This window comes from Mobula birostris, chromosome 12 (assembly GCF_030028105.1).
Source record: "Mobula birostris isolate sMobBir1 chromosome 12, sMobBir1.hap1, whole genome shotgun sequence".
Classification (NCBI taxonomy): Eukaryota; Metazoa; Chordata; class Chondrichthyes; order Myliobatiformes; family Myliobatidae; genus Mobula; species Mobula birostris.
In genome coordinates, this window is record NC_092381.1 from 73381649 (window position 1) to 73402380 (window position 20732).

General features: G+C 43.4%; 1 protein-coding gene across 2 annotated transcripts in view; it reads right to left on the reverse strand.

Moving 5' to 3' along the window:
* The window catches only part of LOC140206053 (fibronectin type III domain-containing protein 7-like), a 42801-nt gene that overhangs the window by 14366 nt on the left and 7703 nt on the right, over window positions 1–20732 (reverse strand). Inside the window, exons 2-5 of one of the 2 annotated variants that reach the window (XM_072274128.1) lie at window positions 8277–8389; window positions 7652–7670; window positions 7097–7354; window positions 134–388 (exon numbers count right to left, since the gene is read on the reverse strand). In XM_072274128.1, coding sequence (XP_072130229.1) covers window positions 134–388; window positions 7097–7354; window positions 7652–7670; window positions 8277–8389 — 645 coding nt within the window. Of the gene's footprint in view, window positions 1–133; window positions 389–651; window positions 975–7096; window positions 7355–7651; window positions 7671–8276; window positions 8390–20732 lie in introns of those variants that run through there. The other variant, XM_072274127.1, reaches the window with a different exon arrangement.

The following is a 20732-nucleotide window of genomic DNA, read 5'->3' on the forward strand; positions in this document are numbered from 1 at the left end:
TTCCAAGGCCACCTGTCATTTACACTATTAGCAACTGTACAGGAACTGCTTGCATCTGAGAGTCAGCACTGTCCTGTGGCACAGTAGGTACCCCTTGCTTCTCTCCACCCTAGTGAGGATTCTATAAAGATACCTGTTCTTGTTTCTATGGGTAGTGATGGCTGACTGTTTCCTCCAGAATTTGAAGACTGCACAGAGATGACGTATGAAGTATATGGCTGTAGACCTGTCAGGGTTCCTGATGCATCGTTGACGACTATTTTAGTGATTGAATTGCCAGCTTTGGCTTTCACAATATAGCCTGTGGCTTTGGGAACTGCAGACCAATTCACAGTAATGCTGTTGCTGGACTTTGAATAAGCCTTTATGTTCAAAGGGATATCAGGAGCTATTAAAGACAAAATGAGAGTTAATTCAGAATATTTTTTCCCAATACCTTAGCTGATGAAACTGTTCCATTTTCATAAACAAGTTAATTTAAATAAGCCTTGTGGCAACAATGCCTTGCATTATCTTTATATCTATAAACCATTTTGGTTCTGTTATCAAATGATTTAGATATGAATGAGCTGATTGCACTCTCTAATTCACCCAATTTAATATTGAAGCAAGATTTGTTATTATTGTGTACAAAATGAACAATATTCTCACCTTCATCTCCCAGCAGAAAATGATGCACCAAATGTTTCATCGGACATGATCTGAATATCCTGGATATTGGACCTTTGGTTTGCAGATTTTCTCTGGGGTGCATTTGATTCTGTCCACAGAATGGTTAAATAAACTGCCCTCAGTGTAATGGAGACTTTAGTATTCAGAAAACTAGAGGATCTTGGATTCTTCAGGTTGGAGCAGAGAAGGCCAAGGAAATATTTAATGAAGGTTAAATATTCAATATTCCAGGGGGTGGATTTCACAGAGCAAGTAAGCAGAAACTATTTCTACTAGCAGGAGATTCAGTAACTGGAGGGCATTCAACTAACATAACTGGTAATAAAGACCAATAGGAGAAGGAGATTATTTTAAGGCAATTATTTGAATAGCGCTGTTTGAGAGAGTTGTGGATTCAATAGTACGTCCAAAAAGTTTTGTTCCTTAGCTGAAAGAAGAATGTGTGACATTACGAGAGAAAGGAGTGGTTGAACCAATTGGTAGCTGTTTCAAAGACTGGCAAAGCTAGATGGGTTGAATGGTCTCACATAGTTTGATTCTATATTTGCATGGTAGTTAACAAACTGCAAATAATTGAGGAGGTCAGGAAGGGAAAGAATTTCTCTATTGACTGTATTCAACATTTAAATAATTCCTAACTTGTGGCACAACAATCAAACTAACCTGTACTTCTTTGAACGATGCCTTTGAATATTTTATCTCCAAATGCAAAGCATGGCAGTGACTTAGTTTAGCATCATAACTTGAGCATTATTTCCCCATCTTCTTGAAGTTTGTACTGATATGCAAGTTAATCCCATGACTTTCTGGCTCAGAAATGAGCACTAACAATTGCGTCAAAACTCACATCATTAAGGCTAATTGGCAACTAATTGGGATTGATCATACCCTTTGGTTTCTAAGTGTTGTAGGAATCAAAATGGCTTTTGATAGGCACAAACATGGTGCTGGATACCACCTCAGTAAAGGACAATGAAAAACATTCTCTACTTGAAGATACCGTTAGTCTATTTATACAAAAAAGAACTAAATGGTCCAAGGCCCAAATCTTGTCTCTGGTGTGACTCTCTATGCAGGGTGGCAGCCAGTGTCAGGACTGTTTGAGCCTTAACAGACAAGTTCCAAATACTGCTGAAGTAAATAAAGTGGAATACTTGGCTGGAGCATTGCCACTTCCAGTTCGGAGAACTTTATTCTGAATCCAAATCCTGTGAGTTCTTCCCGACTCTGCACCAATCAGCATTCTTGAACTCCTGTGATCTTCAGAGTGATCCTAATCATCAGGAGTCTCTTCACTCCCGAAAAGGTTCTAAGGTCTGAAATCTCCTATCGAGTCTCCTAAAGAAGGCACTTCATGAATGCCCATGTTCCCCTCGCACCCTCCACAGATTCTACAAACCAGCTGGATCAAATGGAGAACACACTCCCCATCCCCCACTATAAAATGTTGAGGGTGTTAGGGGCCAAGCACTAAAGTCCAGCATCCACAACTGTCCACCACCTCACTTCAAGCTTGATTTGATAACATCAGTGAGCAAAGCTTCCAAAATTCAACACATTCATGTTCCATGACCTATTTTGTGATTTTAAAATTCAGAAATTTTCAGTTAAACCCTCTATTTTAAAAGAAATTGATCATATTAGAATGGGCACATGTTTAAGCCTGAATACAGATTTGAGCTTTCATCTGATTACTGAGTTATCATGGTTTTTAAAAAATGTACTTCTGGTGTAAAGACAACTTCATTCTCAGGAAACACACATCAAAGTTGCTGGTGAATGCAGCAGGCCAGGCAGCATCTCTAGAAAGAGGTACAGCCAACGTTTCCCGCGGAGACCCTTGGTTAGGACTAACCGAAAGAAAAGCTAGTAAGAGATTTGAAAGTGGGAGGGGGAGATCCAAAATGATAGCAGAAGTCAGGAGGGGGGAGGGATGGAGACAGAGCTGGACAGGTGATTGGCAAGAGGGATATGAGAGGATCATGGGACAGGAGGCCCAGGGAGAAAGAAAGGGGGAGGGAGAAACCCAGAGGATGGGCAAGAGGTATAGTGAGAGGGACAGAGGGAGAAAAAGAATGTGTGTATATAAATAAATAAATAAATAAATGACGGATTCCGGTACGATGGGAGGTGGGGCATTAGCGGAAGTTTGAGAAGTCAATGTCCATGCCATCAGGTTGGAGGCTACCTAGACGGAATATAAGGTGTTGTTCCTACAACCTGAGTGTGGCTTCATCTTTACAGTAGAGGAGGCCGTGACACCCTGACACCCCCAGCCTCCTCCCTCCCCTCTCCCTCTGATCCCAGCTCTCAAGATTCCAGCCCTGAACTCCAGGCCGGGTCTTCACGTGCTGCTGTTGTGACTCCCGTCTCCCCTTCCCCCAGCAGTACTCTGCAACCCCGTCTCCCTCAGATCCCACCGTCAGCTCCTGGGCCCTCAGAGGCTCCATCTTCCTCTCACCCCAACCCTCCCCTCTCCACTGACACCACCAGCCTCCATCCCCCTCCCCCCTCTGACCCCAGCTCTCATCCGTGCCGGGTCTTTACCATCCCCTCCGACCTTCAACTGTCGGAGGCAGAACGCTCTGTTCTCAGTAAGGGCCTCACTTTTGTCCCTCTGCGCCCACACCTCAGCGAGTTCCGCGTTCGCCAAGACGCGGAACTCTTCTTCCGTCGGCTCCGTCTTCGAGCCTACTTCTTCGGCAAGGATTCTCCCACCCCCACCGATGACCCCTTCTTCCGTCTTCAACCCTCCTCCTCTTCATGGACACCCCGCTCTGGTCTTCTGCCTGCTCTGGATCTCTTTATCGCTAACTGCCGACGGGACATCAACCGTCTCGACTTCACCGCACCTTGTTCCCATTTCAACCTCACTCCTTCCGAACGCTCCGCTCTCCACTCCCTCTGCACTAATCCTAACCTTACTATAAAACCTGCCGATAAGAGGGGTGCTGTTGTAGTCTGGTGTACTGACCTCTACCTTGCCGAGGCACAGCAACAACTCGCGGATACCTCCTCTTATTTACCCCTCGATCGTGACCCCACTAAGGAGCACCAGGCCATTGTCTCCCACACCATCACCGACTTTATTCGCTCAGGGGATCTCCCATCCACTGCTACCAACCTTATAGTTCCCACATCCCGCACTTCCCGTTTCTACCTCCTACCCAAGATCCACAAACTTGCCTGTCCAGGTAGACCCATTGTCTTAGCTTGCTCCTGCCCCACCGAACTCGTTTCTGCATACTTCGACACTGTTTTATCCCCCCTTGTTCAATCCCTTCCTACTTATGTCCGTGACACTTCTCACGCTCTGAAACTTTTCGATGATTTTAAGTTCCCTGGCCCCCACCGCTTTATTTTCACCATGGATGTCCAGTCCCTATATACTTCCATCCCCCATCAGGAAGGTTTCAAAGCTTTCCGCTTCTTTTTGGACTCCAGACCTAACCAGTTCCCCTGTACCACCACTCTGCTCCGTCTAGCGAATTAGTCCTTACTCTTAATAATTTCTCCTTTGGCTCCTCCCACTTCCTCCAAACTAAAGGTGTAGCTATGGGCACCCGTATGGGTCCCAGCTATGCCTGCCTTTTTGTTGGCTTTGTGGAACAATCCATGTTCCAAGCCTATACTGGTATCTGTCCCCCACTTTTCCTTCGCTACATCGACGACTGCATTGGCGCTGCTTCCTGCACGCATGCTGAGCTCGTTGACTTCATTAACTTTGCCTCCAACTTTCACCCTGCCCTCAAATTTACCTGGTCTATTTCCGACACCTCCCTCCCCTTTCTAGATCTTTCTGTCTCTGTCTCTGGACACAGCTTATCTACTGATGTCTACTATAAGCCTACTGACTCTCACAGCTACCTGGACTATTCCTCTTCCCACCCTGTCTCTTGCAAAAATGCCATCCCCTTCTCGCAATTCCTCCGTCTCCGCCGCATCTGCTCTCAGGATGAGGCTTTTAATTCTAGGACGAAGGAGATGTCCTTTTTTAAAGAAAGGGGCTTCCCTTCCTCCACCATCAACTCTGCTCTCAAACGCATCTCCCCCATTTCTCTCTCACTCCATCCTCCCGCCACCCCACTAGAAATAGGGCTCCCCTTGACCTCACCTACCACCCCACCAGCCTCCGGGTCCAACATATAATTCTCCGAAACTTCCGCCACCTCCAACGGGATCCCACCACTAAGCACATCTTCCCCTCCCCCCCCCCCCCGCTTTCCGCAGGGATCGCTCCCTACGCGACTTCCTGTCCATTCGTCCCCCCCCCCCCCATCCCTCCCCACCGATCTCCCTCCTGGCACTTATCCTTGTAAGCGGAACAAGTGCTGCACATGCCCTTACACTTCCTCCCTTACCACCATTCAGGGCCCCAAACAGTCCTTCCAGGTGAGGCGACACCTCACCTGTGAATCGGCTGGGGTGATATACTGCGTCCGGTGCTCCCGATGCGGCCTTCTATATATTGGCGAGACCCGACGCAGACTGAGAGATCGTTTCGCTGAACATTTACGCTCTGTCCGCCAGCGAAAGCAGGATCTCCCAGTGGCCACACATTTTAATTCCACGTCCCATTCCCATTCTGATATGTCTATCCACGGCCTCCTCTACTGTAAAGATGAAGCCACACTCAGGAACAACACCTTATATTCCGTCTGGGTAGCCTGCAAGCTGATGGCATGAACATCGACTTCTCTAACTTCCGATAATGCCCCACCTCCCCCTCGCATCCCATCCGTTATTTATTTATTTATATACACACATTCTTTTTCTCTCTCTCCTTTTTTCTCCCTCTGTCCCTCTCACTATACCCCTTGCCCATCCTCTGGGTTTCCCCCTACCCCTTTCTTTCTCCCTAGGCCTCCCGTCCCATGATCCTCTCATTCCCTCTTGCCAATCACCTGTCCAGCTCTTGTCTCCATCCCTCCCCCTCCTGTCTTCTCCTATCATTTCGGATCTTCCCCTCCCCCTCCCACTTTCAAATCTCTTACTAGTTCTTCTTTACGTTAGTCCTGATGAAGGGTCTCGGCCCAAAACGTCGACTGTACCTCTTCCTAGAGATGCTGCCTGGCCTGCTGCGTTCACCAGCAACTTTTATGTATGTTGCTTGAAATCCCAGCATCTGCAGATTTCCTCGTGTTTGCGTTCGTTCTCAGGAAATCTTTTTGGACTCCAAGGTTGGGTCTCCAGTCACGTACCTGTTACCGTTGGTCCAGAAAGTAATATCAGAACCTTACACTCACACAGAGCCTTAAGAAAAGGTAAATCACCAGCAACTTCCAAATAGTGAAATCAGAAAAAAAGCTGAGTAATTTAGATATTTGAGTATAGTCATTCAGGCTATGAAATTTTCTGAAATACCCCTCATAACTCCATTTTAGAGGATACAGTAGTGCCTATATAGAAAATAATTTATTACCTCCCTTAAACTAGTGCGAGCAGACCTCAGCAATGTAAATTTATGGTTTCAAATAATCCCTTACTGTACATTTTGTGATTTTAATAATGAATATAGTTCCATAGTTCAGAAATTAGTATTACGGTATCTGTATTAATAAGCAATTATTTGTTTTCATTTTTTGCCATTCGTGTACATTTACTAGCTTATTTAAGATAACTAGTTTAATATTTTGTATTGAATAAAGGAATCATAATTTTTTAAATGTTTTGTAAATAATTATCACAACTTATAGCTTTAAGATTCAACAACGAACTTTGAAAAAGGAGAATGAACGAGCGCAATCACAGTAAAATAAGTCACCATTAAAATATTTTGAACCATTATTTTCTGTAGGAGTGAATTGAAATCTGTTGTTATTTACCCTTCTCTTTCATTTTTGTTTAATTTTTTTATATGAAAGTTACAATAATTAAGCACTGGTAATGGTAAAACAAGACTAATGTGCACTCTTTGTCTTGAGGTGAGAGAAACTGACAACTGTGCCTGACCCTCACAAATCAGATTGAAGATCATGAAACTAAATCGTTAAATCAGGTAAGGTAATTGAAACTAGAAGCGACATGGAAAGATTTGATTAAAAATGAATGAAAGTTGAAAAAATCCTATATTTTCATATTTCCACCAATTGAAAGACGATATTATTATTATTATTAAATTTTTAGTTCTTGGATGTTGATTGGCAATAAGTAATACTTATACAAGGACATAAAACTGACAAGAAACTTTCTGCAGGAAATTTAATTCATTTCTACCCAAGTGCAAATCTTTCAAACCTATTCCCGACAAGACAAACAAGTAAAAAATTCATTGAGATTTCTGCCCTTGACTTTGCATTTGCTCTCCCCTGAAGTTGCCGCTTGGTTTCTGCAAAAATAATCGATCTCACCTTTGCCGTGACAGGAAGTTACAGGTAAAGTCACACGGATTTGAAGGAGTGGAATATAATTTTGTAAAACTCGCCTGTCTGGTGTTGTAGTTCAGCTTCAGCCAGTACGTTCCCGCTTGAATCAAAAGCCTCTACTTTGATATTGTACTGAGTTGCAGGCAACAGGTTGGACACAGTACCGAGAACAAATCGATTGTCGAAGAGAACAAATACGGGCTGTTGCGTGGCAGTATTGGAAGCTGCGGAAAGCTTGTAGGAATGTGCTCCTACGCATTGGCTCCAGCGAGCTGAAATACTCCTGGAAGTCACGGTGTAAATCGATAGGGTGAAATCTTAAAAAGAAAGGATACGGATTAACGAGTGTGTTTTTGTAATCTGGTCGCTGTTTGTGTGGGTAGTAAATGCAGACGTGCACAAGTAATACTCTATACTACAATTGAGATTATTGCTGGCTATGTAAATATTTTTAATCTTTAAGTTTATCCTTTAATATACTACGGACAAAGCCATATTTTTCGTTTGTAGCTGGAGTACCGCGTGACTTCATGCGATTTATCTGCTCTTCATAGAATACAGTTCCATTAGACAGCAATAATTACGAGTATCTATTGAAAGAAGAATCATCTTACCCACGCTTGCCAAGGACATCTGGAAAAAAATTGAACAGAATAAAAGCACAGAATTCATTATGATACTGTTTTCATTTTTCTAATACGGCTCAAAGAATGTTACAGTTAAAATAAAGGAATCTCGTTTTTTAAAAAAAACAAATAATTATCTTCCTACTATCTCCCTCCCACTCAAAAGGGGTCAGACACAAAAGTGTGACAACAGGATGGAGCATTTTTTTCGCGAGTTTTAATCTTGCCATGGCTTTTGCCATAGAATTTAAATATCACGTTTCTATTTCAAATTTCCCTTTTTGAATCTCCCCATTGATTCAGAGCTCCCGCCTGGGGTACGCTGACAGCTATTGAAAGAACCACTGTTCTAACATGCAGCATCTACTCAAAAGGGTCCCTTTTGATAGCCAACTGAGACGTCCTGGTACATTAACATTCACATGTATATATTTAAAGTCCTCAGCGGTCCTTTCAGGCAAAAAAAAACTAATTATTATCGGAATATTAAAACAATTTCATCATATGTTACAGAAGTGCTGTCAGAAACCATACCAATTGGATAGTTGGCAAAGTAACTTTATTTATCGAAACTTGAAACTTATCTTTCCAATGTGCGCACGCTGTAACTCACGTTTGTAATGCAGACAAGCAGCACATAAGTCAATCCTCCAGTGCTCATTATTTGATGGATTTCCCCAGCATCAGTTTGGAACCAGATTTGTGCGAAAGCGGCGTACAGTTTCACTGTGGACAAACATCCGAAATATCACTTTATAAGAACTGCCTTACTGCGCGAAATAACTACAAATCCTGAAGTCTGACACCGCCCCTTTTACGCAATTTAACCAATGACACACCACAGTCCGATTTTGGTATTTGCACCCGTTTGCCTTATTACATCCTACAGCGGGCTGGCGACACTTTTGTTTTGTTGGAGCAAAATCTTGATGTTCTGAAGTGAAATACTGTTTCGAGTCTGAAAGATTATACCTAATTTTGAGTAGTTTGCTTCAGCCAATAGTCGCCCTTGGCAATGTATGCTAATAGTGTAGCCACTGGGTGTACGTTCGTGGTCTTCTGCTGTAGCCCATCCACGTCAAGGATTGACCTGTTCTGCATTCAGAGATGCTCTTCTGTTTTACCGCGTGGTTGCCGTCGCCTTCCTGCCTGCTGGAACCAGTCTGGCCATTCTCTTCTAACCTCTCTCATTTGCAAAATATTTTCGCTCACAGAACCGCCGCTAACCGGATTCTATTTTCCGCACCATTTTCGGTAAACTCGAGTCTGCTGTGCGTGAACATCCCAGGAGATCAGCAGTTTCTGAGATACTCAAACCACGCCGTGCGGCACCAACAATCACTCCCCTGTAAAAGTCACTTCGATCACATTTCTTCCCCATTCTGATGCTTGCTCTAACCGACAGTTGCATGCTTTCATGCAGGCTGAGTTGCTGCCACATGATTGGCTGACCAGATATTTGTATTAACCAGCAGGTGTACAGGTGTACCTAATAAAGTGGCCACAGTGTATTTGTAGATGAATTATCTGAGGCATCTGTTCTAAATTATCTGGTGGTTGAATCCCATCAATGTAAACCCCTGACGCCCCTGTGCCCTTCTAATGACAGTATGCTTAGCTGGTCGCTGTCTTGCCACACAATCAGAAGACTGTGGTTCAAGGCCTTCTCCAGACATACGTGTGCTAGGCAACATCTTTTAGAGACACTAAGCCCTGACTTCTCTCAGGTGGATGTAAAGATTTCCCGTTCTTCATTTGCTCTCCAGATAAGAATAAGATGAGAATGATTTGCTACTGTCTGTGTGCACAGACGTCAGAAAACAAAGCGGCACGCACACTTTATCTCTCCACATCTGTGGCGTAGCATCACTGGCCAACATTGCACATTTTGATTGATAACTACAACCCAAGTCTGATGGTCTCTCCTACTACCATGGTCCCCCATAAATGATTTCTGACCCATAGCTATAGGTTCAGTCCATTTTGGAAAATAAACTGGAATTAAAATATTCTATTGTCTCACAGGATAATGTAAGAGTTGTGTTTCAAGGTCTGATCTATAACAGTGGTTTGCTATTAACATTTCAGAAATCAATTTCTAATTTGTGCATTTGGTGGTGGTGGTGGTGGTATCCGTTAGTCTTGCGAGACCATGGATCTGCGCCTGGAAAGTCTTTCCTCTCCAAGGTGCAGGCCTGAGCAAGGTTGTATGGAAGACCAGCAGTTGCCCATGCTGCAAGTCTCCCCTCTCCACGCCACCGATGTTGTCCAAGGGAAGGGCAGGGGCTGATACAGCTTGGCACTGGTGGCGTTGTAGGAGTTTCCAGAATGAGGTTGAAGGAAATGTCGGACTGCCTTAGGGACTCCAGCTCTGGATTTGTCCTCAGGGTTTACTCCCAAAGCCTTTCCCATGAGTGGGTATGGCCGCAAGGCAGTGGAGGTTTGAGACCAGAGTTTTCCCTCTCTAGATGGACTGACTTCCCAGGCTGACAAGCTCCATCTACCCGAAGCACTGGTTTTAAGGCGCCAGGACCCGCCTTCGCCCCTTCTCCTGTCAGTAGAAACAGTTCAGCCAGGCTTAGAGGCTAAGCCACATGAGAAGGCCAGGAGTTGGGCTTGGTTGTCAGAGGCTATTTGAGGCGCATGCAGTGAGGAGCACTTTTAGGTAGTGGGAGCTTGTCCCCACTACCACCCCTCGTCTTGACAACCTTGAAATTTGTGCATTTGCTTCATTAATAATAATCTAGTACTTATGGCCGAGTTTCGGATTTTCATTTAAGTGGACTACTTTGGTCCAGATTCATCTTTCATAGTGGTAAAATCTTATCCTACATTTAGTCTTCCCTGATAGCAGTGATCTTTCTGTTTTGATAACAGTGTTATATTTTGGTTATTGCAGTTTTGCAGTGCTTCATTGTTTCTTTTACAGTGTAGAGTGCAGAAATGTGCTGAAACTTTTTTCCTATGTTTTGTTTTTACAGGGAAAATAGGAAGCATTACGCTGTGCTTAAACCGTTTTGATTTGTTCCTTTTGCTTTTAAAATAAGTATTGTATTTTCAAACATTATCTGCCTTGTCTTGGGCACCATGGTAGTGTAGCAGTTAGTGTAACACAATTACAACTCACGGTGTCAGATTTTGGAGTTCAATTCTGACATCGTCTGTAAGGAGTCTTTACATCTCCCTGTGGAATGCATGGGTTTTCTCTGGGTGCTCCAGTTTTTTCCCCATGGTCTAAAGACTGTAAGTTAATTGATCATTGTAAATTGTCCCATGATTAGGCTAGGGTTAAGTCAGGAGTTGCTGGGCTGTGCAACTCAAATAAATGAACCCACTCCAGGCCGGTGCCCATTGGTCCTAAAAGGCCATCCATTGAGCCAGTAGACTCTATGGTCATCCTCCCCCTCTCCCTCCCTTGGGATTTTAAAATGTAGTCTCTTCCAGCATTCATCTCAAATGTCTCCGTTTTATGCCTACACATTTTATCTCACGTGCACATTTATTTATTGAGATATAGCGGGGAAAAGGCCCTTCCAACCCTCGAGCCACATCGCCCAGGTTTAATCCTAACCTAATCACAGGACAATTTACAATGACCAATTAACCTACCAACCGTTATGTCTTTGGACTGTGGGAGGAAACTGGAGCACCCAGAGGAAACCCACGCAGTCATGGGGAGAACATTCAAACTCCTTACTGGCAGCGGTGAGTCTTACACTAAGTATTCTTACACTAAACAGACATCTTCTTGTATATGGGAACTTGGTTAGCAATTGCATTTCCAACTTGCAAACTGTTCAGGTAATAAACAGTTCACAGGAATAGAACTCTGCTGTAGCCTGAGGAGAGCCTGTACTTAACAAAAGGACATTTATACAGGCATGTGGATAGTAATGGTTCAGAGGGATATTGGCCAAATGAAGACAAATGGGATTAGCTCAGGTAGGCATGGACAAATTGTGCCAAAGGGCCTTTTCTGTTCTGGATCACTGTATAGAAACATAGAAAATAGGTGCAGGAGTAGGCCATTCGGCCCTTTGAGCCTGCACCGCCATTTATTATGATCATGGCTGATCATCCAACTCAGAACCCCACCCCAGCCTTCCCTCCATACCCCCTGACCTCCGTAGCCACAAGGGCCATATCTAACTCCCTCTTAAATATAGCCAATGAACTGACCTCAACTGTTTCCTGTGGCAGAGAATTCCACAGATTCACCACTCTCTGTGTGAAGAAGTTTTTCCTAATCTCGGTCCTAAAAGGCTTCCCCTCTATCCTCAAACTGTGACCCCTCGTTCTGGACTTCCCCAACATCGGGAACAATCTTCCTGCATCTAGCCTGTCCAATCCCTTTAGGATCTTATACGTTTCAATCAGATCCCCCCTCAATCTTCTAAATTCCAACGAGTACAAGCCCAGTTCATCCAGTCTTTCTTCATATGAAAGTCCTGCCATCCCAGGAATCAATCTGGTGAACCTTCTTTGTACTCCCTCTATGGCAAGGATGTCTTTCCTCAGATTAGGGGACCAAAACTGCACACAATACTCCAGGTGTGGTCTCACCAAGGCCTTGTACAACTGCAGTAGTACCTCCCTGCTCCTGTACTCGAATCCTCTCGCTATAAATGCCAGCATACCATTCACCTTTTTCACCGCCTGCTGTACCTGCATGCCCACTTTCAATGACTGGTGTATAATGACACCCAGGTCTCGTTGCACCTCCCCTTTTCCTAATCGGCCACCATTCAGATAATAATCTGTTTTCCTATTTTTGCCACCAAAGTGGATAACTTCACATTTATCCACATTAAATTGCATCTGCCATGAATTTGCCCACTCACCCAACCTATCCAAGTCACCCTGCATCCCCTTAGCATTCTCCTCACAGCTAACACTGCCACCCAGCTTCGTGTCATCCGCAAACTTGGAGATGCTGCATTTAATTCCCTCATCCAAGTCATTAATATACATTGTAAACAACTGGGGTCCCAGCACTGAGCCTTGCGGTACCCCACTAGTCACCGCCTGCCATTCTGAAAAGGTCCCGTTTATTCCCACTCTTTGCTTCCTGTCTGCTAACCAACTCTCCACCCACACCAATACCTTACCCCCAATACCGTGTGCTTTAAGTTTGCACACTAATCTCCTGTGTGGGACCTTGTCAAAAGCCTTTTGAAAATCCAAATATACCACATCCACTGGTTCTCCCCTATCCACTCTACTAGTTACATCCTCAAAAAATTCTGTGAGATTCGTCAGACATGATTTTCCTTTCACAAATCCATGCTGACTTTGTCCAATCATTTCACCGCTTTCCAAATGTGCTGTTATCACATCCTTGATAACTGACTCCAGCAGTTTCCCCACCACCGACGTTAGGCTAACCGGTCTATAATTCCCCGGTTTCTCTCTCCCTCCTTTTTTAAAAAGTGGAGTTACATTAGCCACCCTCCAATCCTCAGGAACTAGTCCAGGATCTAACGAGTTTTGAAAAATTATCACTAATGCATCCACTATTTCTTGGGCTACTTCCTTAAGCACCCTGGGATGCAGACCATCTGGCCCTGGGGATTTATCTGCCTTCAATCCCTTCAATTTACCTAACACCACTTCCCTACTAACATGTATTTCGCTCAGTTCCTCCATCTTACTGGACCCTCTGTCCCCTACTATTTCTGGAAGATTATTTATGTCCTCCTTAGTGAAGACAGAACCAAAGTAATTATTCAATTGGTCTGCCATGTCCTTGCTCCCCATAATCAATTCACCTGTTTCTGCCTGCAGGGGACCTACATTTGTCTTTACCAGTCTTTTCCTTTTTACGTATCTATAAAAGCTTTTACAGTCCGTTTTTATGTTTCCTGCCAGTTTTCTCTCATAATCATTTTTCCCCTTCCTAATTAAGCCCTTTGTCCTCCTCTGCTGAACTCTGAATTTCTCCCAGTCCTCAGGTGAGCCACTTTCTCTGGCTAATTTGTATGCTTCTTCTTTGGAATTGATACTATCCCTAATTTCTCTTGTCAGCCACGGGTGCACTACCTTCCTTGATTTATTCTTTTGCCAAACTGGGATGAACAATTGTTGTAGTTCATCCATGCAACCTTTAAATGCTTGCCATTGCATATCCACCGTCAATCCTTTAAGTGTCATTTGCCAGTCTATCTTAGCTAATTCACGTCTCATACCTTCAAAGTTACCCCTCTTTAAGTTCAGAACCTCTGTTTCTGAATTAACTATGTCACCCTCCATCTTAATGAAGAATTCCACCATATTATGGTCACTCTTACCCAAGGGGCCTCTCACGACAAGATTGCTAATTAACCCTTCCTCATTGCTCAAAACCCAGTCCAGAATAGCCTGCTCTCTAGTCGGTTCCTCGACATATTGGTTCAAAAAACCATCCCGCATACATTCCAAGAAATCCTCTTCCTCAGCACCTTTACCAATTTGGTTCACCCAATCTACATGTAGATTGAAGTCACCCATTATAACTGCTGTTCCTTTATTGCACACATTTCTAATTTCCTGTTTAATACCATCTCCGACCTCACTACTACTGTTAGGTGGCCTGTACACAACTCCCACCAGCGTCTTCTGCCCCTTAGTGTTACGCAGCTCTACCCATATCGATTCCACATCTTCCCGGCTTATGTCCTTCCTTTCTATTGCGTTAATCTCTTCTTTAACCAGCAATGCCACCCCACCTCCCCTTCCTTCATGTCTATCCCTCCTGAATATTGAATATCCCTGAACGTTGAGCTCCCATCCCTGGTCACCCTGGAGCCATGTCTCTGTGATCCCAACTATATCATAATCATTAATAACAATCTGCACTTTCAATTCATCCACCTTATTACGAATGCTCCTTGCATTGACACACAAAGCCTTCAGGCGCTCTTTTACAACTCTCTTAGCCCTTATACAATTATGCTGAAAAGTGGCCCTTTTTAATGCTTGCCCTGGATTTGTCGGCCTGCCACTTTTACTTTTCGCCATAGTACTTTTCGTTTCTACCCTCACTTTACACCCCTCTGTCTCTCTGCACTGGTTCCCATCCCCCTGTAGTGAACTAACCTCCTCACGCCTGACCTCTTTAATTTGATTCCCATCCCCCAACCATTCTAGTTTAAAGTCACCTCAGTAGCCCCCGCTAATCTCCCTGCCAGGATATTGGTCCCTCTAGGATTCAAGTGCAACCCGTCCTTTTTGTACAGGTCACGCCTGCGCCAAGAGAGGTCCCAATGATCCAAAAACTTGAATCCCTGCCCCCTGCTCCAATCCCTCAGTATGATGTGCAAAGTATAGACATAAGTGTTAGAAATTTTCTGGGAGGGAGTGGTATTGTTCAATCAGCCGCTGTAATTTTGGAGACAAATACTGTTTATAAGACACAGGAGCAGAATTAAGCCATTCAGCCCATCAAGTCTGCACTGCCATTCTGTCATGGCTGATTTATTATCCCTCTCAATTCCATTTTCCTGGCTTTCTCCCCATAACCTTTGATGCCCTTACTAATCAAGAGCCTATCACCCTTCCCTTTAAATATACCCAATGATTTGGCCATCCATGACAATGAATTGCACAGATTCTCCATTCTCTGGTAAGGAAATTCTTACTCATCTCTGTTCTAAAGAGACATTCTTCCATTCTGAGGCAGTGCTCTCTGGTCCTGGACTCCCTCATTATAGGAAACATCCTCTCTATGTTCATCCTAACTAGGTCTTTTAATATTCAACATCTCTATGCACTGAAATTATAGAGACTGAGGGTCCTTAAATAGATTGATTGTATGGTGAATAATTTACGGATGCCCCCCTCTCCAAGCTCACATACAAAGGTAACAACTTGAGGCAAAGTATCACATGTTTGGAGGTGTAGACTGAACTGCAGTTACTATGGTTACTTTAAACACACAAGGAACAACTGCACTTTGGTTATAAAACTTATAAAAACAATTGTGTTTTGAAGTAATATCGTAGCAGAAATCTCTTCAACAAATCACATTTCAGCACCAACTAAACTATATGATGCAAATTAAACTAAATGAATCTTCTGCTGAATTGGAAAAGGGTCCCTCTTGTCACCACCCCCCTCACTCCGTCAAAATTGTTTCTGTTTATTCCCAACTTACAAACAGTTTATGCTATGAACAGTTCTCAGGAATGAAACCCTGCTGTAACCTGGTGACTGCCTGTAAAAACACTGGAGGCAGTGTAAAAGGAATATACTCATTTAATTCCTTGGGTAGGACGTTTGCCCTGTTGTGAGCAGCTAAAGAGATTGGATTGGTGTTGTCTGGAGTTTAGAAGAATGAGGGGTCATCTTATTGCAACATACTAAATCTTAAAGGGGAATGATAGATGATTCTGTACAAGGGTGAGCTTCAAATGAGGGGATATAGTAACAAGAGTAAAGGGGAGTCGTTTAAAATTGAGGTGAATAATAATTTCTTTCGCAGAGGTTGATGATTCTCTAGAATTCTCAATCCCAAACCCTAAAAGGTAGATTACTGAAGATATTTAAAGAGGAAGTATATGAATTTTTGAAAGATCAGAGAATTTAGGGCCATGGGAACCTGCACAAAAGATGAGCTGAGTCCTGGGAAAGATTAGGCATGATCATGCTCTTTCACGTTGGAAAGATCATTAGCATCCTGGTACCTAAGGGAAACAAGGTAATATACCTTTGTAACTACTGCCCAGTGGCTTTGACATCCACCCCCATGAAGTGCTTTGAGAGGCTAGTTGTGGCATACATTGGTAAGGCCAAATTTGGAGTATTGTGTACAGTTCTGGTCACCGAATTATAGGAAAGATGTCAATAAAATTGAGAGAGTACAGAGGAGATTTACTAGAATGTTGCCTGGGTTTCATCTCTTAAGTTACAGAGAGAGGTTGAACAAGTTGGATCTTTATTCTTTGGAGCATAGAAGATTGAGGGGGGACTTGATAGGGGTATTTAAAATTATGAGAAGGATAGATAGAGTTGACGTGGATAGGCTTTTTCCATTGAGAGTGGGGGAGATTCAAACAAGAGGACATGAGTTGAGAGTTAAAGGGCAAAATTTTAGGGGTCACATGAGGGGGAACTTCTTTACTCAGAGAGTGGTAGCCCTGTGGAACAAGCTTCCAGCAGAAATGGTTGAGGCAGGTTCGATGTTGTCATTTAAAGTTAAATTGGATAGGTATATGGACAGGAAAGAAATAGAGGGTTATGGGCTGAGTGCAAGTCAGTGGGACTAGGTGAGAGCAAGAGTTCAGCACGGACTAGAAGGACTGTGATGGCCCGTTTCCGTGCTGTAATTGTTATATAGTTATACGGTTAACTCCAGCCTCCCAGTCAAACTCAACCCACTGTAATTTGCCTACAATAGAAACAGGTCTATGGCAGAACCATCTTGTTGGTCCTACGCTCTGCAACATCTCAACGGTAAAGATACTTATTGTAGACAATGGTTTATTGACTACAGCCCCACCTCCATAGTGCAATTCCAAGAAAATTTATCTCCACTCTCCTAGACCTAGCATTCAACACTTGCCTTTGCAACTGGATCCTTGACTTCCTGATCAACAGACAACAGCTAGTAAAGATAAGTAGCAACACCTCTGCCATGATTATTCTTAAACCTGGTGCCCCAGATGGCTGTGTCCATGGTCCCCTACTCTACTCTCCGTGCACTCACAACTATTTCTCCAGACTCTGGTTTAACTCTAAGCTGGCAGATGATACCACCATAGTGGGCTGTATTGAAGTAATGATAAGTTGGAGTACAGGAGAGACAGCGAGATCCTAGTGACATGATGTCATGACAACAATCTTGCCCTCAGTGTCTGTAAAACTAAGGAATTGGTCATTGAATTCAGGAAAGGGGTGGCGTACCTGCTTCTGTTTACATCAGTGGTGCAGAGGTTGAAAGGGTTGAGAGCGTCGAGTATCTCTGTGTGAACATCACCAGTAGGCTGTCCAACTACAATGATGCCACAGCAAAGAAAGCTCACCAGCACCTCCACTTCCTCAGGAGGGTAAACAAATTTGCCACGTCCCCTTTGATCCTCACCAATTTTTATTTTTGCTCCATAGCAAGATTCCAATCCAGATGCCTCAAGACTTGCTATGGCAAATGCTCTGCCAGTGACTGCAAGAAATTATAGAGACTTCTGTGTGTTGGTTACCAATCTTCTTTCCATGGACACTTTTTGCTTCTCACTGCCTTGGTAAAGCAGCTAGAATAATCAAAGACCTTCTCTTACTCCTTTCTCTCTTCTTCCCCCTCCCATCAGGCAGAAGATACAAAAATCTGAAAGCACGTGCCACTAGACTCAAAGACAGCTTCTATCTCACTGTTACAAGACTATTGATAAGATGGATATTCTTGCTCACCATCAGCCTTGCTACGACCTTACACGTTACTGTCTACATGCCCTGCATTTTCTCTGTGACTGTAACACTTTATTCTGCACTCAGTTATTGCTTTACCTCGTACTACCTCAATGCACTATTGTAGTGAGCTGATCTGTATGAATTGCATGCAATGCAAGATTTTCATTGTACCTTGGAACACATGACAACAACAAACCAATTTACCAAATGCATAAAAAAAACACTCAATACAGTAACCATACTTCTATAGTATTGAAATGAATGATATCAAAAGCACACAAGACTGATAAGAAAGAACGATTATTTAAAGTGGAGAGAAAGAGGAAACTGATACTGGCATTTATAGGAATGAATGTATGTGTATATACAGTATAGGCTTTAGAATTTAATAATATTATGGGACCTTATCTGTATGTAACGGCAGCCATAAGTTGTGTGTTTGTATCTCAAGGACAGCTTGTACTTTGGGACATGAAACATAAAAGTATTGATTTGAACAAACTCTTCTTGGGCTTCTAGCTGGGTACAGGCATCAATTATAACTGACGTTTCATTGAAAAATTCTTCCATCTCCATCAGGGATGATGCCTGGACATGTCAAATCCGGTGGTATTTATACCCCCTCAGTCCGTCCCTCCTGATTGCTTAGTGCTTATCCAATCAGGTTTCCGCTCTCCCACCTTGTTTACAATCAAATTACAGTTCTTACTTAGAGCGAGACCTTCATCTTTGTTAAAGTTCTTTTTCTTTAGTTATATTTCAATGACTCCCTTTACCAGGCACACCAGAACCCATTGGCATGGCACAGTAGTTTTGCACCGTCAAAGTCAATCCTACGGCCATTGCAAATGCAATGTTCTGCTACTGCCAATTGATACAGTTCCTGTGCTCCTTGATGTGGGTTTCCACTGTGCATCCCATCTGGCCGTTATACACTGCTCTGCATTCACAGGGAACCCTGTAAATGCCAGCCGACCAGAGTCCCAGGTCATCTTTGATCCGTATAAGCTGAGATTTGAGCTTTTTTACTGGTTTGTTGATGGTACTAATCTGGTATTTCTCCAGGATTCTGGCAATCTTTCCAGAAATTGTGGAAATATGGGGAAGACAGGTGGTAGCAACAGGTTCCAGAGAGGTGTTGAATATAGTCAGGAAGAAAAGGGAGAACTATGTAAAGCTTTGGAAGTTAGGATCAAATCAAAGACATGAAGAGTAGAAAGAAGCCAGAAAAGAACTAAAGAAGGGAATTAGGAAAGCCAGGAGGGACCATGTAAAGTCCTTGGGAAGTAGGATTGAAGGTGAATACTAAGGCATTTTATCTATAGATCAAGAACGAGAGGATAACCAGGGAGAGTGTGGACCACTCAAGGATAAAGGGGAGAACATTTGATTGGATGGAAAGAATGTGATTGAAGTAATTCATGAGTTATTCTGCTTCAGTATTTACCAAGGAAAAGGATATGGAGGACCAGGAGGTCAGTACTGAATGTATAAATACGCCAGGGTGTTTAGAGTTCAAGGAGGTGTAAGTGTTAGGCCTCCTAATGAGTATTAAGGTGCATAAATCGCCAGGGCCTGATGGAATTTATCCCAGATTATTGAAGGAGACAAGAAACGAGATTGCTGGTGCCTTCACCAATACCTTCACAGGTGAGGTACCGGAGGACTGGTGAGTGGCTAATGTTGTACCTCTATTTAAGAAGGGGAAATCCTTGGAACTATAGACTAGTGAGTTTCACATCACTTGTAGGGAAATTGCTGGGGAAAATATTTAGGGATAAGATATATGTGTTTGTAAACCCATGGCATAATTAGGGAGAGCTTCCATGGGTTTGTGCGGGACTTACCAACTTAATTGAGTTTTTGACAAGGTGATGAGTGAGATTGATGGGAGTGGGGCAGTGGATGTTGTCCACATGGATTTTAGTAAGGCGTTTGACAAAGTCCCTCATGGGAGGCTTGTCCAGAAGATTAAGAAGCATGGGGTCCATGGTGAATTGTCTGTTTGGATGCAGAACTGGCTTGCACATAGAAGACAGGGTAGTGGTTGAAGGGGCTTATTCGAGCTGGAGGTCTGTACTTAGCGGTGTTCCGCAGGGATCTGTGCTGGAGCCTCCGTTCTTTGTGATATACATAAATGACCTGGATGAAAATGTAGATGGGTGGGTTAGTAAGTTTGTGGATACCAAGATTGGTGGAGTTGTGTATAGTGTAGAAGACTGGCAAAAGAATACAGCATGATATAGATCAGTTGCAGATATGGGCTGAGAAATGGCAGACGGAGTTTACCCAGATAAATGTGAGGTGATGCACCTTGGTAGGACAAATGCAAGGAGACGTTACACTATTTAGGGCAAGGTCTTTAGCAGTATTGCCGAGCAGAGAGATCTTGGGATCCAAGTCCATAGCTCTTTGAAAGTGGCTGCACAGGTTGCTATGGTGATGAAGAAGACTTGTAGAATGCTTGCCTTTATTAGTTGAGGCATTGTGTTCCAAGTCAAGAAGTTATGTTGAAACTTTATAAAACTCTGGTTAAGCCATTTCTGGAGTATTGGGTACATTTCTGGTTGCCCCACTATAGGAAAGATGTTGAGGCTTTGGTGAGGGTGCAGAAGAGGTTCACCAGGACGATGGCTGCTTTAGAGTGCATGTGCTATCATGAGAGGCTGGCTAAAACTGGGTTGTTTTC